Source organism: Camarhynchus parvulus, chromosome 11, assembly GCF_901933205.1.
Source record: "Camarhynchus parvulus chromosome 11, STF_HiC, whole genome shotgun sequence".
NCBI classification, from domain to species: Eukaryota; Metazoa; Chordata; class Aves; order Passeriformes; family Thraupidae; genus Camarhynchus; species Camarhynchus parvulus.
Genome location: NC_044581.1, coordinates 10,016,081 through 10,042,113, shown reverse-complemented (window position 1 = coordinate 10,042,113; position 26,033 = coordinate 10,016,081). Strand labels below are relative to the sequence as shown.

At 48.8% G+C, this 26,033-nt stretch overlaps 1 protein-coding gene across 1 annotated transcript; it reads left to right on the top strand.

Annotated features, from left to right (window-relative positions):
- Nucleotides 1–12: 12 nt before the first annotated feature.
- On the top strand, nucleotides 13–3,692 carry IRX5 (iroquois homeobox 5). The gene is given in 5 exon segments (XM_030955940.1): nucleotides 13–396; nucleotides 1,629–2,034; nucleotides 2,266–2,450; nucleotides 2,453–2,690; nucleotides 2,693–3,692. Coding segments are annotated over 5 exon segments (1,416 nt in total). The 5' UTR covers nucleotides 13–147; the 3' UTR covers nucleotides 3,031–3,692.
- Nucleotides 3,693–26,033: the final 22,341 nt, after the last annotated feature.

Genomic DNA, 26,033 nt, shown 5'->3' with positions numbered 1-26,033 from the left:
CCCCGGCGCAGAGCAAGGTGCCGCCTCTGCCCAGCTGGCGAGGGCGGAGAGGCGCCCGCGAAGCCCCGGCCGCAGCCGCCCCAGCCCGGCAGCGCGGCGGCTCCCTCCCGGCGCCTTGGGCTCCCGGGTATATGTGCGCGCCTGGCCATGTCGTATCCTCAGGGTTACTTGTACCAGCCGTCAGCGTCCTTGGCTCTCTATTCCTGCCCGGCGTACAGCACCAGCGTGATCTCCGGACCCAGGACCGATGAACTTGGGAGATCTTCTTCGGGCTCCGCTTTTTCCCCTTATGCCGGATCTACCGCCTTTACCGCCCCTTCCCCGGGTTACAACTCCCACCTCCAGTACGGCACCGACCCGGCCGCCGCCGCCGCCGCCGCCTTCACTTCCTACGTGGTAAGAGCAGCCGCGGGCAGCCGACACCGCGCCGGGCACGACGGCATCCCGTGGGCGCCTATCCCACCCTCCTGGGCCTGTTTTTGTTCCCATTTTATTTTTGAGATCTGGGGGACAAAAGGGAGCGCGGCTCCCCGCCTCGCCGCCCAACTTTCCCGCATCGCCGCCGTGCCCTGCCTCACACTGTTGCTGGCGGCAGCGGCGGGCAGGGCCGGGCGCGGGGGGAGCCGCCGGCACGGCCCGGGTGAGCAGGACCATGGCAGGCAGGGACTGGTTTCATTCCCAAAAAAAAAAAAAAAAAATCAAATATATAAAAAACACCGACCATAGTTCTGCAACAATTAGCTTGTTGTGATTGAAAGGGAATGAATTCAGGACGGGTAGGCGATGGGAGAAATCCGGGTGATAAATCCAGGCAACTTTCCCCTGCCCGGCGATAATTAGGCTGAAATATTGCAGAGCTCTAATCCCATGGCCGCGAGCTGCTCCGCGGGGCTGCGCGGGGAAGGGAAGGGAAGGGGAAGGGGAAGGTAGGACACTGCGCCGCCGTGCGCGCCCGCGGGGCACCGCGGGGCCAGTGCGAGTGCGGGACATCCACACCGCACAGCTGCGGCCACAGCCAACGCCCCTCAGTTCCCCCCAAAAACCGGCGACTTTGGCTCAGCTTCTCCTCTCTGTTTAGGGCAGAGTTTTACAGTTCCTTCTTTCCTTTTTCCATATCCTTTTCTTTTACCTTTTTATTTTTGCCATTCTTTCCCCCCTTTTTTGTTTCTCTTTTATCTTCTTTCCTTCTCTCTTCTCCCTTTTATTTTTTCCTCCTCCCGTCCCTGGGCAGGGAGGAGCGGCCCAGCCCGCCCGGCCGCCTGGGCCCTGCAGGTTGTCTGCCGCGATCGCAGCGCGGGGGGGAAGGCTCCGGTCCCCCTGCCGCTGTCCGCCCCCACGCCGCGCTGCCCACTTGCTTTTCCGCTCCTGCATTTGGGGGAGAACCGCTGGATTGCTGCAAGCAGCCGGTGGTCTCCTGGGTTCGGAGACTACGGGCCCCGGAGAGCCCCCAGGGCCCTTCCTCCCGGGAAAGAACCGAGGGACAAGCCGGGCAGGGCCCGGCGCCGGGGGAGAGGCGGCGGGGCGCGGGCAGGGGCTGCGGGCAGGCCCTGGTGTGGCCTTTGCCCTGTCATTGCCGCCCCGCGGCCGCTGACCTCGCCCCGCCGGGCCGCTGTCCCCTCTCTCCCCAGGGCTCACCCTACGACCACACGCCGGGCATGGCCGGTTCCCTGGGGTACCACCCGTACGCGGCGCCGCTCGGCTCCTACCCCTACGGGGACCCCGCGTACCGCAAGAACGCGACGCGGGACGCCACGGCCACCCTCAAGGCCTGGCTCAACGAGCACCGGAAAAATCCCTACCCCACCAAGGGCGAGAAGATCATGCTGGCCATCATCACCAAAATGACCCTCACCCAGGTCTCCACCTGGTTCGCCAACGCGCGGCGGCGGCTCAAGAAGGAGAACAAAATGACCTGGACCCCACGAAACCGCAGCGAGGACGAGGAGGAAGAGGAGAACATCGACCTGGAGAAAAACGACGAGGACGAGCCCCAGAAACTGGAGGAGAAGGGGGACCCCGGGACTCCGGACACAGGTAGGACAGCGGACCCGGCCGCGCCCTCGGGGCTGCCCCGGCGCGGTGCGGCGGTGGCGGGGCGGCCTGTTCCCCGAACATGTAGCCGGGGCGGGGGGAGCCGGGGGCAGCGGAGCGGGCCTGGCCACGGCGGGGACCGAAAGGTGGGCGGCGAAGTGGGTGGGCGGGTTTGGGGGCGCAGGGCGAGACCGAGAGCTGCCCCCCCACCCCTGTCCTTTCTCCCCCTCCCAGGAGCGGCGGATCCCAAGGCAGCGCCGGGCTGCGAGCGCCTCCAGGAGTCCCCCGGCCCCCGGGAGGCCGAGAGCGGCCTCAGCGACTCGGATTGCAAAGAGCTAGCGGAGGAGCGGCTCGACGGGCCGCCCGTCCCCCACAAGGCGCCCGGCGCTTCCCCGCTGGGACCGTGTCCGGCGGGCCGCGGGCCGCCGCCGGCGGGCGGCGAGGACCCCCGCCGTACCGCCCGCCCTCGGCCGCCGCCGGGCCGCCGCACGCCGCCGACCTGCACCCGCTGCTGCCCGCCGCCACCGGCGCCTCTGTCATCCACTCGCCGCAGCAGGCGGCCCTCGCCAAGCCCAAGCTCTGGTCGCTGGCCGAGATCGCCACCTCGGCGGACAAGGCGAAGGAGGCCGGCGGCGAGGCGGCGCCCCCGGCCCCGCCGTGCTGGGCGGCAGCGGCCCGTCCCGTTCGCCGCCGCGGCCGCGCTCGCCCGCCGCGCAGTGCCCCTTCCCCAACGGGGCGGTCCTGCCCCGGCCGCTCTACTACACGGCGCCCTTCTACCCCGGCTACACGAACTACGGCTCCTTCGGGGCCCTGCACGGGCACCCCGCCGGCGGCCCCGCCGCCGCCGCCCCCGGCGCCCACTTCAATGGATTAAATCAGACTGTCCTCAGCAGAGCCGAGAGCCTGGCTAAAGACACTAAAATGATCAGGAGCCAGTCCCAAGTAGACCTTTGCAAAGACTCACCTTACGAACTGAAGAAAGGTATGTCCAACATTTAATATCGGCTTCTCCTCCCTAACCCCTCCTGGGACTGTGGTTTTGTTCCTTTTTTTTTTTTTTTCCCTTTTTTAATTTATTTGAGAGAAATAATAAATTGCTTTGGCAGTTATTTTTCCAGTACCAAAAGAAAAACAAAACAAACAGAAAAAGACCAGCTCCCCCCTCCCTCCCAGCCCCTCTTCAAAAGTTTATAGAGTCTATTTGAAATGGCTGGTGGAAACCGCCCAGAAATGTCTTAAGCAAGTGAAAAGCAAACGAGTGACACGCTCTCTCTCACACACACAAAGAAGAAAGATTTGTATTAAATCTTATTCTGTATATTTAATGTAGCTTTTTTGTATTTAAATTGATAATACAGTATCTTTGAAGTAAATTATGAAATCAAGACAACTGTACAGGCATTAATGTTGTTTTCGTAATATAAATATATACATTTCTGTGTCTTTTTCCGAATTGTTTCATAGTTTTAAAATATATATATACAAGTTTAATTTAATTTTTTATGCCTATTGTTTTTTTTTTCCTTGGGTGCGAGTTAAACTATAATGCAAAAACGAGACAAAAAAAGGAAGTAGGTTATACGTATTAGATTTAAAAAACCCAAACCTGCAGCCGCCTTTGTAAAATGCAAATATTTAATTAAAAGAGATTTTTAACAGAATCAAAACCACTCTCTTTTTGCAACGGGCAGATATGTGCATAGCTGCGGAAAAATAAAAGCATGTCTTAAAAGAGACGCGGTGCTCCATTTAGGACCTCTCAGTAGTACCTGAAGCCTTTTTGGAAGTGGCAGGAAATTTTTAAAAGGTCGGGGGTTCTGCAGGCGAGAGCCGCCCGTGGGGCCGGGAGAGGCGAGCGGCGGCGGCAGCGGGACGGGGCCGGGTGCGGGAGGGACGCTGTTCCCAGAGGTGAAGGCTTAAATCAGGCCACGCACAAAAGCACTTGTTAGAAACACCAAATCGAAGCGCAGTCCCATCTTTTAACCTAATTACTTCCAATCAGTGTCGTGTTTTATGCAAAGCAATCAGCTGGTGAACTTTGCTAATGAGTTCGATTTTCTGCCAGATTTAGCCCGCGTCGCTGCAGCGGCGGTGCTGCGGCGGCAGCCGGGGCCGCCGGCTGCCCGGGCGAAGGCGCTCGGTGCGGCGGGGGCGGCCGCGGCCCCTTTCCCTTTCCCTTTGCCTTGCTCCGCTGCCCGGGCCCGGCGCGCAGCCCCGCGGTGCCCGGCCCGCGGTCTGGGGCGGTGCCGGCGGGGCCCGCGGGGCGCGCAGCCCCGCGCAGGGCCGGCCGCGGGCGCGGTGCTCCCGGCGCTGGCAGGTAGGTGTCACACTCGGCCCGGCTTTGGCTCCCGCCGCCCGCTCGGCCGTGCGGGAGTCCCGCGGGGCCGCGCTCCGCTCCGCGCTAAGGCCGCAGAGCCCCGGCCGGTGTGGGACAGGGGCCGCGATCCCGGGGCAATGCCGCCACAAGTCCCTTGGGTGCGGGGACGGAGAGCGCCCCGAGCCCCCTCCGCGCCGTTCTGCCGCTCCACAGCCCGAAGCAGGGAGAGGCGGTCCCCGAGCGGATTAGGGGCTCCCCAGCGCGGAACCCCCAACCAAAAGTCAGCTCCTGCTCGTGGGGCTGCCCGAGCAGCCCGGGTCCCCTGCACAGAAATAACGGCGAGGACTGCTCCAGCACTGCGGGAACGGGTCTCTCCTTGTTCAGTGTGCATTTTGGGGTGTCAGCTGTACGCTGACATCAACACTGCTGATGTGATGGGAGTATGACTGGGACCTCTGGGGCTGGTGCCGAGACACCCCTCCGTTTGCTTGGATTTTTTTTCTTTACGAGCCAGATAATTATTTTGTAATCTCCTCAACTTTGTCAGAGCCATTTATTAGCTGTAACAGGTTTATTCATGCATATTTACATTTTACGGGAATTTAAATAGTAGTTTGTATTTTGAGTTTTAAAGATGTTCGCTTGGTTATACGATTTTTTGTAGATAATTTGGTTTAAAATCAAAATTGTTTCAACTGAACGTGCAAAGAATCAAACACTCTTGGGATAATAGTATGTTATTTTGTCATTCTATTAATGATAAATGATTTTTTTAAAAAACGCTCGAATTCCTCCGTTGGATATTTCATTTCCAGTCAGTGAGACCTGCAGGAAGGCGTATTTTTCGCGCAGCAGTGAGCTTTACTGGACTCACCTGCCTTGTTTAAAACGGGATAAAGTTCTGGCGGCGAGGGGCAGGGTAGCGCTGGCCCGGGTAGGCTCAGCCCCGATGTGCGGGCTGGAGGCAAAGCGCCGCGGGCCGCCTCTCGCCCGGGCTGTGCCTGCCCCGTCCCCCGGCGGAGATCGCCTCCGGCGCAACTCGGGGAAACTCCCTGGCGCCCTGTGCTAGAGGGAGCGACACAGCCCCTCAGGACCGCGCTCCCGAGACAACAGGTTCCGCAGAGGAACGGCTAACCTCAAAATAAATAGGTTTCAATTATTCATCTAGCTATGGATTTTTTTTAAATTGTCGTGCTACCTTTCCACAGCTGATCTTCCGATCTCTGAAAAAGCTATTTTGCAAAGCAGCTTAGGAGCTTCGCTCGTTCAAAAGCCTTATTCCTTATACTCAGGGCTATTCTGAATAGGTCTATTAGCGATCTCAATACGGTTTTCGTTTGATGTATAAATTCCTAAGGGAATTAACCGTTTCCTTTAGGTTGCAGCCTGTCGCCTATTTTAAACCATAACTATTATTGTAGCCCAAACGATTTCATACAACAATTTTATTCATCACCCTTTTCCCTTGCCACAGGAGATATACTGTATAGCCATTCTTTAACATAAGCACGAATTTACCAGTTTCTTTCCCGTAACAGAGTAGGGGGGAGGCGGCAGCGTTCGTCTTCTTTGCCTCTGGCATGTTAATTTGTTGTTAAAAAAAAAAAAAAAAGACATGAGGCTATCTTAAAATAAAAATAACGCCTGCTGCCAGTTAGAGCTGCCGTAGGTTACTCGGGAGCAGCCCTCGGAGCAGTCGGGAGCGACTCTCCCGCTGGGAGCGGAGCCCTGCCGGGCCGCGGGCTGCCCCGCGGAGCTTTGGGGAGCGAGGGCTTCGCTGCCGCTCCGAAGCGCTTTTTGGGCAGGTGAGGGGGAAGAGAGGGCATGGGGGTGGGCTCCTCCAGCCTGGGCTTTCATCAGCTCGCCTGGCAGCAGGTGCTTGCCCAGGGGTGCAGGTGGGAACGGCCCAGGCTCCGCTCCCGGAAGAAAGCGCTGGCCCCTTTCCGTGCCCGCTCCCTCCCCTTTCCGTCCCGGGCCGCACGGCACGGCCCTTGCTGGGGCGGGGGCGCCGCGACCCCTACGCCGCCCGCCTGGACGGCGCGGGTGGAGCGGCGCAGGTGGCAGCGGGGCCGCGCTCTCCCGCAGGTGACAGGGTGACAGTCCAACATCCCCTCAAAACCCCCCAGCGGGGCCGATAAGCGTGTTGGCGTGGCTGGCCCGGCAGGGCCCACGCGTGGGGCCGCAGGAACAGCTCAGTCCCCAGGTCCCGTCCGCGGACCGAGGATCCGGGACCCCAGAGGAGACAAGCGGGGGCTCCCGGCTGCAAGCGGCAGCTCGCCGGGCAGGGAGCGCAGGTCGCCTCGGGGAGCCGGGACGACGTTCCCCTCCTCTCCCGTCGCAGCCAAGCGCCCTGACCCCGGGGAAGGATGAGGCTTCCCCGGAGAAAGCCGGGCAAGTGTCCCGAGGTCAGCCGTGCCCGTTCCGATGGGCCTACGGACACCTCAGAGCGCCCGGGATGACGGGACCGACCCCAGGTGGACTGCGAGCCCAGGGCTGCAGCCACTGGTCCCATCCGTCCCCTCCACGGCAAAATTCTCCCAGTCCTGGAAGCAAAGAGGCAGAGCTGGAGGTGCGGTCCAGCACGGCCCCCGTGCTCCGGCAGGGAGCCCCCTGTACCTCCAGCCCCGATTCTCAATCGCGGGGACGGAGGGCGAGAGAGGCGGGGAGCCTGGCGCAGCCCTGCTGCTTCCTCCTTCACGCTTAAAAACAAAACAAATCCTAATTTAGACCCTCAACACCCCGGACCGTGTTTACATCCCCCCCGCTGCTCTCCCCGCGAGTGTTGCCTTTCCAATTGTCACGATTAACCTACGGGGCTCCCGCTCGGCGCGGAGCCTCCGCGGCGGCCGGGACGGCGCGGTCGCGTCTAATTGGCTTATTGGACCTCCCCCCGCACATCTCCCCCGCCCCGGCAAGAGGTTCTGAACAGCATCTTCTCTTGCCGTGCCTAGGAAGTACGTGAAAGCCCCTCCGCCAAGAAAACACGGGAAATCACACGGTCAGCAAGTTTAAGGGAGACGAATAAAAAATATCACAGGGGTCTGCCGAAGGGAAAAGTACAAGAACTTCGACGCAAAACTGAGACGAGTTTAGGAAAAAACAAAAATAAAAACGAAAGAAAACAAAGGAAAATTCGTCCCCACGGCCCGGTCCGGCCAGCGCCCAGCGCCGGTGCGCAACGGCGGGTATTCCTCAGCCGGGGTGCGGTGCGCCCGGCCCCGCAGAGTTCCGCCCGCCCCAGCAGCAGCAGCCTGGCTCGGGGCAGGCTAGGAGCCGCACGGAGTGCCGGGGAGCCCGCCCGCTCCCCCCACCATCCCCCTCTCGCTCCCCTCTTTCTGTGACCTGCCACGATTATTAGTAAGGACATCTGTGGCTGGCAAGGGAACAAGTGTTACCAAAACCAGAACCGGCTGTTTTTCCAAATGAGCAATATGTTAATTCCTCATCCCCCCTCTGGTTTCTTTAAAACCTGGCACAAATACATCAATGGCGGAGAATAAGGAGCCTTTGCAGAGAACAAGTGGCAGTTTTGAATTTACCTTTTGTGTGCGCCTCAGATGCAATCTTGAGGCATTTTTTCCCTTCTCTCCCACAAAAAAAGAGTGTTAATCTGCCCTATCTTGGGACCCAAAAGGATTGGAGTGGAGTAGATATTCACTGGAATCACATAGGGGAATAAGGGTCTTGCTTTATTGAATCATCAAATCCCAGGAATGAAGCTCTTAATTAATTATGGGTGCTAAAAATTCAGGCCAGCTGTTTCTTTTTACTTGGCTCTGACAGAGAAAGACAAAGTCTACATCGAGATCTTCTAAGGCGCATTCAGCATAAATCAGCGCCCTCGGCGGCGCTCCCGGCCGCGGCGCGACCCGGCGGTGACAGATGGCGCATTGTCCCCGCATTCCTCCACCGCGCCTCCGCGGGCGCGGAAGCGGCCGCCCGGCGGCGCGGCCCGACTCAAACCGGGGACCTTTCTCTGCCAGGGAAAGGGCTCGCCCGGGACCGGGAGGGACGAACGGGCCGCGCCTGGCCGAGGTGCCGGCCCTGCCCGACGGGGCGGCCGCGGCAGAGGCTCCTGCGCAGGCTCTGCCTTTTCCTGCCCGAGAGCGCTCCGCAGGCGCCTCCTCCGCCCCCGGCAGTCCCAAAGCGCCGTTCCCAGTCCCTGCCCTGCTCCGAGGCTGCGGCTGGAGCCCCGGCACCTAAGGCCTCCTGGGGCTTCCCTCGCTGCACCCAGCACCCTCGGCGATACCTCCGTGGGACCACCTAACGCTGGAGCGAGGCACACGGGGCCCCCCAACATGGGCGCTTCTGCTTTTCTCCCGAAGGCAGAAGCGTTTCCCTGCGCGGCCGCGGAGTCCCCCGGGAGGGCTGCGCCGGGCCCCGCAAGGGGCAGGAGGCAGCGGGGGTCGCAAAGGCGCGGAGAGCCGCGCAGGAGGTGCGGCCGCGGCCCGCCGGGTCACCTGCATCCTGCTCCCCGCCACCTGCCTCCTCTTTTGCGGGGCGGCCGCGTTCGCTAAATACCCGCTACTCAACGGCAGCAACCCGCGCTATTTCCATGGCCACTTTGCGGGCGAGGGGCGCCCGTGGCGGGCGGGGCTGCCCGAGCCCCTCTCGCCTCCTGCCGCACTTTTGTGTCAGGGAAATCTCTGCGGGTTCACCTCGGCGGGGCCGAACTCGGGAGGCTGGTGCGGGGCTGCTCAGCGACTCCCCGGGGTCGTACCCCGCCGGGCGCTTCCAGCCTCCTCAGCCGAGGATCCCTTCACCTCCAACTACCAGAAAATAAATGTCCTCCGCACGGCGTTACTCATCTGTTATAATTAGAGCATGTGCGAACTCGCAGCGTGCCGGGAGCCCGGCTCGGGTTGATGCAGGCACTTGTGCAATAACCACCTCTTTCTGCCGTGGCGCGGGCAGCCCGGCAAGGGCCGGCTGGGGCCGCATCCTGCCCCGAGCCCGTCCTGGCTCGGCTCGGCCCTGCGTCCGCGACGGGAAGGGAGCGGCATCTTCTGATACCTCTTTTCCCCCGAAATTGGCTCTTATTTGCCTAAAGCTAACCACAGACCTCTCCCCGTTCATGGCTGATGGATGCAAATGTAAATGTGCACTTATTTAATTGGATCAGGTCCCAAGATAAAAGAGATAAACGGCTCCCAGTTTGCCAAGTTATTTTCAGAGGCATGCAGTGATGTGTGGAGGGAAAGTTAATGAAGAGGAGAAGAGACACACTGTACTTAAAATACCTCAGGTCTAGACTCGGGGAGAGGGAAGCATCGAACTCCGCCGCGGCGGACCGGCGGGGGGCTCCGCGCAGCCCCGCGCAGCCCGGCTCGGCGGGGCCGCAGGTACCGCACGTAGCTCCTCGCCCGAGCCGCGGCGGGCGGGGGGAGGCTGCGCCCTGCGTGGCAATTAATGCTCTTCCCCTCTTCCCTCCACCAAAATTGTTCTCCGTTCCTGCCGTCTCCCCTTGTTCCTCCCCGTGTTCTACATCCGTATGCATGAGACATTAACAGACGGTTATTGATACAAACATAGTTTTTGTTGCTAAAGGCCTTCCAAAACAAATTCTCCGGCTGAATGCCAATGTATGCATGTTGGCTGGTGACAGCTGATTAGTGAAATGATTTACGGCCAAGTTAAAAAAAATGATACTGTCAAAGGCAGCAATTTGGAAAAAAGATAAGACAGTACAGCCTCAAGGCTTCCCACTGTAAAGCCACCCAACAAATCTAAACCTACACTACAAATACCTGAAACACTCAAGGAATCAATTGGTCGCAGATTAAATACAGTCTGTATTCTGACTCGCCCTGGTAATCTGTAACTCTCCACAGGAGCAGCCCCTCGATTTATGCCTCCAGCCTCACCTGCGGCAGGGCTGGCTCCTGCCCGAGCTGCCCTGCCGGCCTCCCAGCATCCCTGCAATCGGAGACTTAGGCCTCCTTTTTGTTTCAAGACTTTTTCTCTCATTAATTGATTAAAAAAATCCCCCTTCCCTCATTTCTCTGTAGCTCTTCTTCATAAAGAAAGCTTTTGCTCTGCAATAAAGTAAGAGACTTTGATCCCAGATCATCCTCTTAGGCCTTCCAGCTGAAATCAGCGGAGAAACTATGTGGAGTTATTGTTCGCACTTGCTGCACTTCTGATTCAGAAAGGGCTGATTTATTAGCTTGTCAAGGGAAGCATTGTTCAGGAAGGCAATCAAAAAGCACTTACCTAGCTAAACTAAAATTACTGCCTTTTCAGTGGCTAATTTGTATAACTCCCATGGAGGAACTTGGGTAGTGTTTGATGAGGCATAAAATGATGATTAATGAATTTATTGGCCTGCTGCTCATCAAATAGGAGTAGTATATCTTTCCTCTATTGGGCGTTGGGTCTAATGCTACATGTCTGTGTAAAGCAAGTCCAATATGATCTCCTTTTTAGCCCCCTTTTAACCCCCATGACCTGAAGAATATCACCGTGTAACAGAGGCAACATCAGGGGACTGCAAAGACAAAGAGCCCGTTTGATAAAACGCTAAATGAGAAACGCGAGGAAAGTTGCTGCAGGGACAGATCTGCTCAGTTTTCAGCTTTCAATCACTTTGACTACTGAAGTGGGAAGAATGTAGAAACTAGATAAGGTGTGAGAAGCGAAAAGAAAATGATAAACCAATTTTAACTTTCATAAAGGATCCAGCCAAACAACTTCATTGCTACTTGAAAGAAAGAGTGAGTGCGGGAAGTGCTGGGATTCCCGAGCAATCAGCTGTGCATGAAAACACAGGGAAGATGCCCCCAAACTGGCCATATCCAGGGCCAGCATGCAACCTGGTTGGTACTCTAATCAGATTTGGTGCAACCATTTTGAGCTCATACATTTTATGTCCTTTTTCCTCCACTGAAACAGCTTTCTCCTCTGCTCGGTGTTTAATGCTCAAATTACTGTTTTGGGGCTAAGGGCTTCTGAGAGAAATTGCTTACTTTCTCCCTTTTAAAACCCCTAAATATTAGGGCCCTAATACTAAATTACTTGTGATTCAGTGCCCACCTGGATACACATGTGACTTACAGGGTATCTTATGCTCTACACACTGCTGATTTGAACAGGTTGAGACCCCCAGAAGATCAGAAATGTTGCTGACATTTTCAAAAACTTGTTAAAATAAGTTTGCCTGAGTTTGGAGTCAGAGATCTTCCCAGGAATGAATCAATTTAGCTCTTCGCTTCCATGCACAGTTCCCTGTTCCTGCAGCTCTGAAGCTTGTCGAGAGATCTGCAGCTTGCACGTCTCCCAGTGAAGATGCACATGCCTTATCTGGAGCCTGTTGCCAAAAAGGCAGCATGTCTCATTACCTTTTGAGGTTTCTCAGAAGTACCCTCAGGCCTGTGTGTCAGCAGCCCACTGTGCTGAAGACTGAGAAGGTGCAAGAACATTTTGCAGAACTGCTGATGTGATCAACACTTGCTAGATGATGTGATGTTTCAAGGTCCCATAAGGCTCAGAGGAGCAGGAAATGGCAATGTGGAGGTACCTGGCAATCCCAGCAGCCTGTCTTCCCTCTCTGCACCTTCCCTTTGTGCCTCTGCATGCAGAGCCAGAGCACAGCCTGCTCTGCACTCCTTCAGAGGCGAGTCAAGAACTGAAAGCACCCTGTAGATGATCCTTCCTTTTGCGCTCTTGTGTTACAATGCAGTCTCTTCTGTATTTTTTTCTTTCCATGACCTGTTCTGTTATGGGCTGTATTAGATTATGTTTCTGGAAAGCTGCTTGGGAATTGAGTAATTCAAGTCTAGATCTCAGTCCAGGAAGGCAGGAAAATTGCTCTCCTTAATTTTAAGGGACTTTAGGTCATATTTTCTGAGAAATTCTTAAATTTGGCTGTTCCATATTAGATAAGAACTGTGATTTCAAACATTCTTGTTTGCAAAATAATATGTAACATACCAAGAATTGTTCATTTTTCAGGTCTGTTTAGAAATAGTTTCTGGAATGGTAAAAGGAATATACTCCTGACCAATCTTTAGTTCATCAAAACAAAACTTTCCTGAGACAACACACTGGCTTCCTTGACAAAATGAAAGAGGCACCCACCTTATGTTAACGAGATCAGAAAACATTTATTTTAATTCTACCAATTGGTATTTGTCTGAGACACTTTTAGCTGAAATGATCCTCTGGAAAATAATGTTTATAAACATCCTTGAACAAATAGCACTCTCCTGACACAAGCCTACCATCAATGTACCTCTCAACAAGTTTTATCTACAAGTCCTTGACTTGTGACTGCTTTTACAAAGGCTCTCTGTTCTTAGCAATTTAAGGTCACTTTAAGTACTTGTGTCATGAACACACAGCACAGCCGTAAAATATATGTATTAAATGCCAGCTGCATTTATATAGGGGTTTATTTTCCTCCACCTGGCTCCCCAAAGCAACATGATCTTACACATTGATGAAAAAAGACGTAGTTATATTTGCATAATTACAGCAATATTGTAAGTCTTTAGTGCAATAGACCTAAGAGGCTGATTTATGATTAAATATGTATGGCTAAAAGTTACCATGCTGGGTAGTGTGCATAGCATTAGACAATGACAGTTTTGGGACATAATTGCTTTAATGTGGGCAATTAAGACTAAGTGCATGTGATTTTAGTGTCTGCCCTACATTCCTCTGAATGATTACAATGATCAATACACATGATTTGTAAGTCGCTTCCTATTGATCGAATGGTAAAATGTTTGACCTTCCTTTGAGGAAGTAATTTGCTAAATTATGACACCACGTAAAGTCTTTCTTGGTTCAGAGGTGAGGGGTAATGGTGCTCACAATTAGAAAAAAATAAAATAATTTTCCCCCCTTTTCCTGAAAGTCAGTCTCTGTAATGTCTCCACTAATTTGCTGACTTCACCTGTGGAGTGAGGAGTCTGGCACATTCATCTTTGAAAATAGGGAAAAAAATGGAAAAATTGAATTGTGAACCCATTCCATCTTTGCAAGAAATCCTCTTCATGAACTTTATCTGTTTACTCTACGCCAAATCATGAGGAAGTTCTTGACTACAAGATCTCTGTTGTTTGGAAGCAGCTGGAGAAAAATGTGCAGGAGCAAAGTTGGGGAAGTGGAGCACATGGTGAGTGCCGTGAGCAGCTGGGACACGTGGCACGGCTCCCTGGGCTGCCTGCCAGGCCTAATTTAGCTTTGCATGCACAGGACCAAATAGCCTCCACTATATCACATTAGCAGGTACGAAAAGCAAACCAACAGTGTTCATGAAAACACATTAGCCAATGAACAGCAACTCAGTTACAGCTGAGGACCTTCCTTCCTTGCTAGCACTGCCACCCTAAATGCACACAGTTGCAAATTAGATCAAAATTAGTAGATACCAATGCAGTGAGATGTGTTTTGTTCCAGGGGTTCACAGAATCACAGATTCAACTAGGTTGGAACAGACCTTTGAGATCATGGAGTCCTATGACCTAAAACCACCTTGTCAGCCAGACCATGGCACTGAGTGCCACATCCAGTCTTTTATTAAACACCTCCAGGCACAGTGACTCCACCATTCCCTGGGCAGCCCATTCCAATGCTCAATCACTCATTTTATGAAGAACTTCTTCCTAATGTCCAGCCTAAACCTCCCCTGGAGCAGCTTAAGGCTGTGTCCTCTTGTCCTGTTGCTGGTTTCCTGGGAGAAGAGGCTGCCTCCCACCTGGCTGTACCCTCCTGTACAGAGTGATGAGGTCTCCCCTGAGCCCCCCCTTCCCCAGGATGAACATCCCCAGCTCCCGCAGCCACTCCTCATAGGACTTGTGTTCTAGGCCCTTCACCAGCCTTGCTGCCCTTCTCTGCATGTGTTTGAGCAGCTCAACATGCCTCCTGAACTGAGGGGCCTAGAACTGGACACAGCACTCAAGGGACAGCCTCACCAGTGCCAAGCACCAGGGAGGAATCACTGCCCTGATCCTGCTGGCCACACCATTCCTGACACAGGCCAGGAGCCATTGGCCTTCCTGGCCACATAGGCGCCCTGCTGGCTCCTGTTCAGTCTGCTGTCCAGTCTCCATACTCCATCTCAGAGACAAGCCTTCCCAATACAATCCACTCTTCCTGCACTAACACTCCAGCATCAACACACTGCCCTCACCATGGCCAGAATGCTCCAGCAGCCTGTGCAAAGTTGAAGTTGCCCATGCAGATCAGGCTTCAAACTTTAGTTCTTCTCCACCTTACTGAGAGCTGGGACATCCCCAGCCTCCCATGCTGTGCTCAGCCTCCCCCTTCCCCCAGCTCCTGCCTTCCCAGTCCAGCCTAGGTGAGGAAAGTAGCTGGAACACAGCTACAACATGCTCACTTCCACACTGCTGGCAAAGGCAGTGTAATGGACTAGAAGGACAGAGACACTTAAAAATGATGATGAAGATGAAAACATACCACAAATCATGTAGCTAGCAAGAAACATCCTATTTACTGGCTGTTGTGCCAAGCACACACGCCGTAACACAATGTCCCACTCTTAAATCCTTTCCGTAAGGAGAAGACAGCATCAAAGAGTTCATAAATTTCCTAAAACAGCAGTACTGAACAATGAATTAAACTACAAAGCAGTTGGAATTCCTGGTTAGAAAAAAGTTCAGTCAGACAAAGGGCTGACTTGTTGGAAAACTGAAGGTAAATCTGCTTGCCAGACCTAAGAGGACAGGCCCTCCTGGAGCTCACCAGCCACTGCTGAAGCATCCTTGGTGGAATTCCTTTTCCTTCTAACCACAGATGATGCTTGGACACCAGGTACAGACAGACTTTCTGGGATGAACAGGACTGCTCTGAAAGTCTGCCCTTCCCCACCCTTAACTCTACACCAGTCCTGTGCCAGGAGTGAAGTGTATGACCCCAAACATAATCATCTTGTATCTAGATTTTGAACATTTCTTTTGGGTTCCTTCCAGGGTCTTAATGACTTAGATGTTTCATTTTTAAGAAATCTTACAGACCAAGTTGTTAAGGCTACACAGTATACTATAGTCCTTCTATAGTATACTGCAATTAAAAAACCAAACATGAGACACAGCCATGGATAAAGACTAAATAGATAATTTTACACTCAAATTTCCATTTTCTTATTCATGGTATCATTCCCTTGGCAGTAATCCATTCCAAACAGCTTCCCATGCAACTCTCTAGCGTTTGGTCCCATTTCTGAATGGCCCAAGTTGAGCTAGCTGGTGATTATCACTGGATAAGAGGACAAGAGTATGGAAAATTGTTAGTGGCAGTACTAACCAAATGTTAAACATGAGAAGCCCCAGGCAGGGTAAGTTGGTGCTGAGAAAGTTATTTATGCTCCATTTTGGAAATTTTCCTAGCACAATGTACTCAGATAGACACGTTTCCATTACTTTTCATTTAAACTATTTCTTCTTTACTCATGAACACTTCTCTTGCTCTTCCATTGAAATATTTATGGAATAAGACAAAAACCCATGACCCTTACTCAGGAATGCTCATAGTCACATACTTAGCTTTAAACATAGAACCATTGAACGTGATGAGACTTCAACACACAATTAAACTGCACACTTCAGCCTGGTCTGGTTCCTCACACAGCACTTTATGTAGGAGATTCAGGTTCAAAAATCTGTTTTTTTTAAGGTGTGAAATGACATCAAATATATGATTAATCAAATGACTACATCCAAACCAGTTTTTGCCCAACTAAATTACTAGATAAGATGAGAAAAAGGGAAATATTAAAATGTGTCAACATAGGAATGGAAAAAGAGAAACTTTAAAAGCAAAACTAGTAGCAGGATTTGTGGTATTCTGCAAGTTCAAAATGCAACTGACACGTTTCTTTGTTGCTGTTAATTTTGTTTTGCCTTCATATTAACTGCATCTCTTTGATGAATATTTTTAAAAATAAAATAATGGTTATCACTCAGACTGCTTTGAAGTACTTCTGAGTTGAATGACTGGTAGCATTTATTGATTTCATAGTGTGACACTAGAAGTTTTGATATGGGATTTTAAAAAACGATATTTGAAGTTAAAAGAAGACATCTTGATTAAAGCCAGAACAAATTGTTTGGCTGAGATTCAAACTCTGGCTCACATGCCTTTCCAAGTTTGTAGATTCACTTGCTCGCTAGGAAAAGCCCATATGCTTTCAATGGACGAGTTCAAAATTCATGCCATGGAAAGGCAGGAAACTGCTTCAAAGTTGGGAACCAACGGTCCAGCTTAAACCCTAAGGGAAAAATACACTCATAGACATTAGATATAAGAATAAGGTAGAAAGGTCTTGTGTTTAAGGGGTTCAGTTCTGAGACACAGACAGTGTGACCTTGAACTGAATCCCGTAGTCTTCTGTGCATCCGGTGCCCAGATGCAAACTGCTGATAACATCGTTCTCATCTTCTCCTGGGCAGGAAGCTGTGAGGATGAACAGCAGCTCTGTGGGGCTGTAAGTCATAGGGCTGGCTGGAGAGATGATCTGTTGGGTTATCACTTCAGGTCTCAGACTGCAATGGATGCTACAGATCTGGTGGGTGCAATCACTCCCTGCCAGCAGCCTGGGTAATTCTGGTTCCAAAGGTACCTCAGACTCCACCACACAGGGCACTGAGTTTCTGTGCTGGCCACTTCTACTGAGATACCTGATGTGCTTCTCCAGCTGAGGGGGGAACATTTAACCAAGGACTGGCCATGCCTGAGGGCTGCTCAGTACTTCAGCATGAGCAGAGCCCTGCAGCTGTCTCCTCCTACATTGGGTATTGTCCTGTGTGGCTTAAAGAACAAGAGTGGAACTAGTTCTTCAGAATGGACCAAAAGCACTAAACCTTTACAGAGATCATCTGCTCAAAAGCCACTTGGGTCCTTAGTCTTTAAATAACTGACCTAAAGCACCTGCTCATCAAGCAGTTTCTGCATCTTGGGAGATGATCATCACTTTTTTTCTTGACCTTCTTCCATTGCTGTTTTCACGAGGGATGAGACTGACTTTTAAAGGAAAAATTTGCCAGTGCCATTTGGGAAGGTTATGAAGAAAAAAAAGAAAGTTGTCAGGTTTAGCAGTGGAAACTGCAGTAAGTCACCAGCAGGCTACTGACCGAGTTGTTAAACTCAGGGGGAAAAGAACTGTTAGGTGAGCTGGTTAATATCAAGGCTCACCACTGACTTCTGCATACTACAGACCATGTCAAAAGCTTTCCAGTAATCAGTAGAGCTTAAGAAAAGTCTCTGATTAACTTTTCTTTCATCTTTCTCTTTTCCATCTGGTGTTAAAGATCAAACCTTCAGTTCCTCTACTCTTTTAAGCTTTGCCTGTTTGACAGAAAACCTCTCATCCATCTTAAATCTAGTGTGGGCTAGAATGTCTTTCAGCAGTGGCTGGAGGGTAGATATATTATCAGATAGTAACCATATTGCTCCCTCTGCTTTTACTTTAGCTCTGTATTTGTTATTATAGGATATATCTGGGGTTTGTGAGTGTTCAGCCTCTATCCCTCTACTGCAGGGATAGTGCTGCTAATGCTTTGCAAATCACTGCACTATTTATTTCCAGTTTAGGAATGTCCTATCTGTGCTTTGCATAACTTCTTCCAATTTTACCAGCAGCCCAGAGTACTTGCCTCCTAGGACTTGCAGCATCTGCACTCTTAAAGACACTGTGATTTGAGCATGATGGTGACTTTGGGAATGCTGGGGCTCTAACTGTTTCAAACTGCAGCACTGCTGATTGTCAGCTGGGTAAAAGCAGCATCTTCCTCTTCCCCATAGACTCCAGGAGGATGGGGATGCTCAGCCACCCCCTGGAAATCATTGCCTTCTTGGTGGGATATGGATAAAGACTTATGGAACTGATGGGATTGACTTACACCTGCCATGGCATCTTCCATGGCACTCTTAGAGGTATTTCTTAGCAGCAGAAGAAAAGCAGCTCTAAGTGTTTGCTATGTGACTTACCAAAAGAGAAAAAGAGGTCACACCTCCCCAGCACATTGGGGCCACCAGTTAATGTTATAGAGTTCTTGGATAATGGTAAATATAGATAATTACAAGATAATTACATTTCTCATTATTTCAAAATGAGGCATCTTTTCAGGAAGAGAAATTCCATTTACTTCCTGGCTCTATCACCTAACATCACTTTTAAGCTATGACTTCATAGTCCATTTGAATTATCAGATCCAGTCAAAATATCATTTTCAGACTAGTTATTGTAGCAGAGAGTCATAAAATGTCTTAATGAATTCGCAGAGGGAGGCAAAACACTTGAAAGATGCTAAAAGATGTGGGGAAAAGAGGAAATCTGCCTCAGGCAATTTACAGTGGAATGGTGATGATCACTCTGTAAAACAGCAAGTCTGTGAAGGCCAAGTCGTTTTTAGAGGACAGTGCAGCCAGCAGTAGCCAATCTACAGACACTTGAAGTGCACAATACCAAGGCATCTATTCTGGTTAGCTTTACGCTGGTCCTGTGAACTGAATTAACATATTAGATGTAGCCCAGAACAGCATTATCTCCTGTGGTTTAAACAAAAGGAGCACATGCAGTTTGTGTGCCATCAGACCTCTCTATGATATCAACCACTGAGTAGAAACTGGTAATAATCAAGAATTTTTCTTCACTGGTGCTCAAATGAAACACTTTTTCTGTCATACCTATCATAAGATTTTTTTGTTAAAGATCTGTGCTCCATAGGCATGACACAGTATTGGGTCAAAAGCTTTTTCATGCAGCCTAGCCTCTCTCTCAAAGGTGCTGGCCTGCAACTCCATGCCTCCATAAATCAGAGTGATGTAAATATGCTCTGCAGACCAGTTTCAAATCTTAAATTTCCAAAAGAAGTAGTCAGACTGATCTTAAATCCTTCCTGTCTGTAAGGAAAGTTAAATGGGACCTTTGGAGGAAAAAAGGTAAGATGCTGTATGTTTGAAGGTCTTTCTGCCTTGCTCTTCTGAGCCTGGACTAAAGAACTGGGGTGCAACATCTTCCTGCTAGGAACAGGATAAGAAAGCACCTTTGGAAACAATTGGCTCTGTGTCTGAACCAAAGCAGCAGCTCTTGCCTGATGCTGATCAGTACTTAATATATCAGGAGATATGCAAAAGCTCATTATTGGGCAGATGTAAGCAGCTTGCTTTCATATCCTGCTCTCCAGCAGTTAGAGACTGATTTACATCCTAGAACACGTGGTTCAATATCCTTTTCACTATGTGTTGTATTATCTATAACATTAGGTATTTCTGATTTCAATATAAACATCTAAATCTGAATCCTAAATCTCAGTCTGAACAATTTGCTGTGGCAGACAGGCCCACAGTTAAATCATGTGTTGTGTAAAAAAGCATTTTCATTTTTCAGTGCTGAATTTCATACCTTTAACTATCAATTTAGGTGACACTGGAATTCACTTAAAACATTTCTTCCCAGTGTAATAGACCCTATATGTGAAGTTCATGCTCACATGGCAATCAATTGTATTTACAGTTATAAGCACAATTACTCTGCAGCACCATGCTACAGTTCCTGCAGCTCACCTTAATGTGGATGAAAGGCTTATTATTATTGAGGACTGAGAGGTGGGTTAAAAAACAATAAATGCAAACATTCTGGTTAAATGGGAGGAGACTGTGGAACATTAAACCAGCTTTGGAAAGGAGCAACTCCTTTCATTTTTTATTGGCTGATATCACTAAATTGGGGACATGAATCATCCATCACTACAATATTTCAGATTTAAAGCAGCACAATTTGATTGCAGGACAGTTCTACTGATAGAAAAGCCAAAGGTATATAGTTGTGGGATAGATTTTTAATTTTTAAAAATTTTTTTGTTCTATGTTACATGCAGATTACAGAAATGTTTCATGTTACAGTTTGCCAGACTGCATTTTATTTGCTGAAGGGAACTAACTGTGAAATTAAATGAGCTGTTCTGAAGTTGAGAGTGTGCACAGGCTCCTGGGTAAATGCTTGGAGAATACCCTACCTTCCCATACTAATTTTAATTCTCTAGATAATATTTGGATGGCAAAACATGTATTTTAAGTGTATATTTATCATCTCAGGAAATTTAAATGACAGCACATACCTCCTCTTTTGGTCATAGGGTAAGTACTCATTTTGATAAATCTAAATTTCCTGTAACTGGTTAGCAGAGTAGCCAACATATTTGTCTCACGAAAGTGTTTTCAAGATTAATGTGTAAATAGTTTGCACTTCTGTGATGTGTGCAGTCCACATAGTAATTACAACTTATTTCACACATTAAAGGTTAAAATACTCTTTCCCCCCCAATCATACAAAACTCAAATTCTTTGGTTGGGTTTTTTTTCATTCTTATTTTAAAATTTCTAAACTACAGTTTAAGTCTAGGTAAAATTCACTCCATTCCTGGCTCTCCAAAAGCATGGAAAGATGTCAAGCTTTCCAGAGCTGCTGTTGATAGCAGGAAAACCAACACAATCTGGACAGAATCATCATCATCATAAATAAAAGAGTAATGTTTTGATTTTGTGCTATAAATAATGAAATAAGCACCTGATTTTTATCCAAAAAAATTAAGAGGCATAATTAATTCAGGCATGCTTCAGGGTAATTCGAACATGCACTCTTTGTTCTCGTGTTTTATGTTCTATTTGCCTCAGTTGCTAGGATGTTCCTGCAGAATGATGCATCTTGAGATGGGCACTGCTGGCTGCTGTGGGTGGGACAGGGTAGCACTCTGTGAACTTCACTTCTCCTCCAGAACCTGATAATTCTGCCAAGCTTGGTGTGATCCCAGCCTCCCACACCAACCTGCTTTTATTAGGTGGAATGAATGAATGAATGAATGAATGAATGAATGAATGAATGAATGAATGAATGAATGAATGAATGAATGAATGAATGAATGAATGAGAGAGAGAGAGACTCCTGCATGCCTGGAGGGAGGGCAGGGGTGTGGGAGGCCTCATTATCCCCAGCCCAGGACAGGGATACAGCCCTTGGGGACACCTCAGCAGGAAGCAAATGCTGCCTACACTTCTCAGAGGATGAAGGAAAAGCACCTAGAGCTGAGGCTGAAGGATCAGAGGTATCTCCCTGACACCCTGAAGCTTTTGTAAAGGTCTGCCCTATGGAGAAGATGCTACAATACAGCCCAGAGGAGGATGAGTGGCCTGGGCTGAGAATGTTCCTCAATCACCTTCAGTCCTTTCTGAAATATAAATACTCCACTATCCTCCTGGAAGAAAGCAGTTCTGCTCCAAGGACTGTGTTTCCTAAAAGCTTCATATTCCCTCCACCATACAGCTGTCACCTTTAGGTCAGTAGGAGCAGGTGAGTCTCCAATTCCAGCCAACAAATTTCATTAATCTTTTCCTTTCCTTTTTGCCAAGTGAAGATTCATTATTTTATCAACTTCTGCTTGTTTGCCAGCATTCATGAAGCTGATGAAGTTGCTTACTGGCAACTGCAGACCAAATCCTGAGGAGCAGGAGGGATATGAAGCCTCCTACAGTCTCCACAGTTATGGGTCTTTTAGCTGATAAGTTAGGGTGGAAAAAAATATTTGTCACACATAGGCAGTTCTTTTCTGGCTCTTACAACTAATTATGCCAAGTCAGATTCACACAGGCAACAGCAAACTATAACAGTGGCTGATTTTAACTGTGTATCAAGGAAACTGCTCTTAATGTAATAATAGTCCCCACTTCCAAAGCCCACATGAAGCAAACTAAGTGCAGAGAACCTGCATAACTGATTATATTAGATGGTTTATCCAAGTCTCAAAGTGCATCAGGTAGGAAACAGACACAATTTGTGTGATAAAATTATCAGCAAAATTTAATCTCTCATTCCCACACATGCACAGCTGCATCCTAGAATTGGTCTGCACGAAAGCAAACAGAAGCAGCCAGGGATTTTGGGCAAAGCCTTGGACATCAGGTGTAGCTGTGTTGTTGTGTCCATGGGAGAAAACCCAAGTGCTCAGGAGGCACTCAGCCTTGCAGCTGCAAGAATAAACACTGAATATTGCAGTCAGAGCACTCCAGTCAGTCCATAGTGCCTGAATTTATTATCATTCAACACCATGAAATCAGTCACAGTCTACTCCTCACCACATACCTGGTACAGCATCCCCACAAGTCCTGTCACAGGAAGACCAAACCCCTCTGATTTAATGCTCAGAGTGCATGCAGAGCACTCTGCTGTTCTGAGCAAGTCTCTTTACCCTACCTTTGTCTCACCATCTCTAATTTTAGAGTAACTTTTGAGAGCCAGAAAAGCTGAAAGCAGTGCCTTGCACAGATGGCCACACTCAGACCTCTGTGGTAGCTTTGCCCTGCAGAGCACCTAAACTGATCAAGCAGGGCCTCATGCCTGTGGAGCTCACCTCTGTGCAGTGGGAATCAATGGCAAAGATGGCCTTATGTCAAAAAATGGATATATTTCTTCCCACGTCTCTATTCCTCTTTAACTTACTAAATCTATTTTCCATTCTGAGTTCAAGCCAATTGCAAGGAATTCTATCTTAAAGTTTAAGCATTCATTCCTGTGTCTGGAAAAGATGCTCTTTTCTATGACTGCTCCAGTTCAATCTCATCTCTCATTTATTCGGTCTAGTTTCCTCTTTAACCCATGTTTTGTCTGTCATCCCAGTTTCTCTCTGCATACAGAAAATAGCCTGACATGGAGGCTCTGCTCTTCAGGTATGCCCATGGAGGATGTGCTGTCCTCCTTGTGAGCATCCCTTTGCAGCTCTGGGGAAGTGGGCACAGTAAGAACACCCTCTGCCAACATCCTGGGAGCCAACCCCCCAAAAATGTGCCACCGACTCTCAGATTTGTCTCCTGGTCTTTGCCCTAAACTCAGTCACCCAGTTCAAGGCTAAAACTTTTCACTCAAAGAAATGAATCTACTACTTTAACCTAACTTTTCCTTGATTGGGTTGAAAGGTTAAGTGGCAACTGAGCAGGAGTTTAACCTAAGAGACTTATTATGTACTGAAAGGTACCTATTATATTTCATTTTAGATATCATGTAAAAGAGACTTTGCATTTGCTGAAGTCACCTCCTTCCTTCTCTGTGCTGTCAGCCAATATTTTGAGCAGTCCAGAAATGGTTTAGCCAAAACACAGTCTTTAAATTGCAAGACATATTTTTTATGCATACTCCACTTTCCGTTTTGAAATGACAATATAAACCTCTTTCATGTAGCTGAAACCCACCCTTTTGTCTCTATACTTAACTCACCCAAATTATACCTGAATGCTTGCAAAGAACTTTAGGAAGAATATTGGTCTATTCTAAGACCTGAAGGAAATAAATATTGTGAAATATGTTTTTCATTCCCTTTGTTCTGAAGTTTTATGACTAAGTGCTGTGCTGGTAACAGAGGTTTATCAGGAATGCCTGACTTGTCCAGATCTTGAACTCTAATAAAATAATTCAACAGAGCAAGAAAAGAAAAGGGGGGAAGGGGGTAGAAAAGGGGAAAAAATTAAGAAAGAGTAAGCCAACTACAATACATGAAAAGTCTAATTGTTACTTGTAACATACGGTCAGTGTTTCCATCACAGCTGTAATATAAAAAAAGCTGATGTTGAGCTGGTAACATCTGCTCTGTATCCCATGATTTCTGTATTCCTGTTCACACTAGCTAGAGCTCTGGCCTTAATTATTTAGGCTTGGATCCTACTGGTTTTGGTTTTTTTTTTTCTCTAAAGACAGATGCTCTTATTGAAAAATACATCTTGCAGAGTTGATTGACATGGACAAATAAGGTCCCTAAGACTGCTACTACAAAACATGGTCCTTGGTTCCTATTCTACAAAATACACAGAAAGAGGTAATTTGCAGTTGAAATCCAGTAGGGTATTTCTGATAATATGATAGTAAGTAATTAATTAGAATGGTTTGCAAAAAATGTAGAATGATGGAAGCCTAATGCAACCTGGAGCTTTATTTAAAGAACACCCTGTTAGTGACCAAGCACGTCAAAACCCTCCCTGCATGCTCCACTGGCAGGAATGTTCCCAAAGGACACAGTACTCACTTCTGAAATCTCAACATAAGAGAGGTAGAGGAATAATTTTAAAGCAGCTCAAAAAATAATACCTCAGGCAACTAGGCTGTACATAAATAAATATTTAGCATAAGCAGATTCAACTGAAGTAATAACAAAATTAACTAAATTCAAAAGTGAATTCCCAAGACCTTCTGTGTGGATAGAAAAATGCCATGCCTTGAAGACCTAATGCACCTCTCTCTTTTCCTCATTGATAGGAAGTAGCTAGCAATTAGGATGTGTTCACCAAGCCTGTCTGATTACAGGTACCCTACCTGAAAAGCTGCTCGCCCCATCCTCCATCTGCTCACCACTTCCCTCTGCTGCAAGTTGCTATCCCTTCTCATCTGCTTGCTCAGCTGCTCACATAATTGCTCCTCACCTCATTTCAGGCACAAGGAACCACATTAATAAGGATCTAGTACTGGCATTGTTAAAATCACCTGCCTTGCTCCAACTGAAAAAGGTCAAGGCAGAAGACAAAATGTTAGAGGAAACAAGAACTTGGGGAGGGGGTGAGGGAGCATGACCAGGACAGCAGCTAAAGACCATGTGTGCACACACTGATTAGAAACAAAGAGAGATATAGCTTTGGGTACGTAAACAAAGATCTCCCATTGTCCTTAGCAGAGCAGAAATGAAAAAGAGTGAATATATGGGTCACTGAACACTCATAAGTCTGTTTACATATGGTAATTTGGAAAATGTATCAAGCCTGGGTACCTATCTTGAAATGAAACAAAACAGTATCTTTGCCATCCCTCACTGACCTGTTTTTCTTACTTGATGAGCTGTTACTGGAACAATCAGTGCATCTTTCAGTGCATCCATTCTGCAAGTAATCCTGCATCCTCCTCTGAATTTCTAAATTGGTTGAACTGAATGCCAGCAGAACACCAGCCAAGAGTGCTACACATCATAAGGTCACTATATCATAAAAATAACATTCAATGGGGATATATTGTGAAATTTAAATTTACAGCTGGGCTGTGTTTTGGTTAACGTAACACTCTTAAATCTGAAAAACCGCTAAAATATAAACAATATGGATTTTATTTTATTTTTAATTTTTTTTTATTCCAAGTGTAAGCATTCAGTTGCTGAGGAAGCTGACCTGAACAACTCCAAGTAATAAGAACATCCTCTTCTGAGATGCTACTGATGTATCACAAATTGCTTTAGAAACCTGCCACCTTTTATATTGTATGAGACATCCAGGGCATTTTATGAACACACCTCTAAGAAACTTGGCAGAGGCTTTGAGAAGCAAACAGAACGTTACTTGGAAAACATTAATGACCTTTATAACATCTGGTGTTTGATCCCAAGATAAACTTTGGGCAGCATCCACCCTTCCACTCTTCTAGTGCTGTCTGGAGAAGACAGGGAGGGTTTTCTCAGGTGGGAGTGCCAGGTGGTCCAGGTGCACTCAGGGAGAAGGAGGGCTGGCCTGCACCCACCACGCTCCCAGTGCCAAGCCTTCAGCAGCTGAGCAGGCTGTGGCAGGATGCACAAGCCAAGGCTGCTGGGACTGTGCTGTGATGGCTGCTGAACTCAGGTGTCTCCTTTGGGGTGTGGCCACGAGTCCAACCATGTCTGACCTGGTGCAGTTTAACTCCAGGAAAGAAATGACAGTGTCTCCT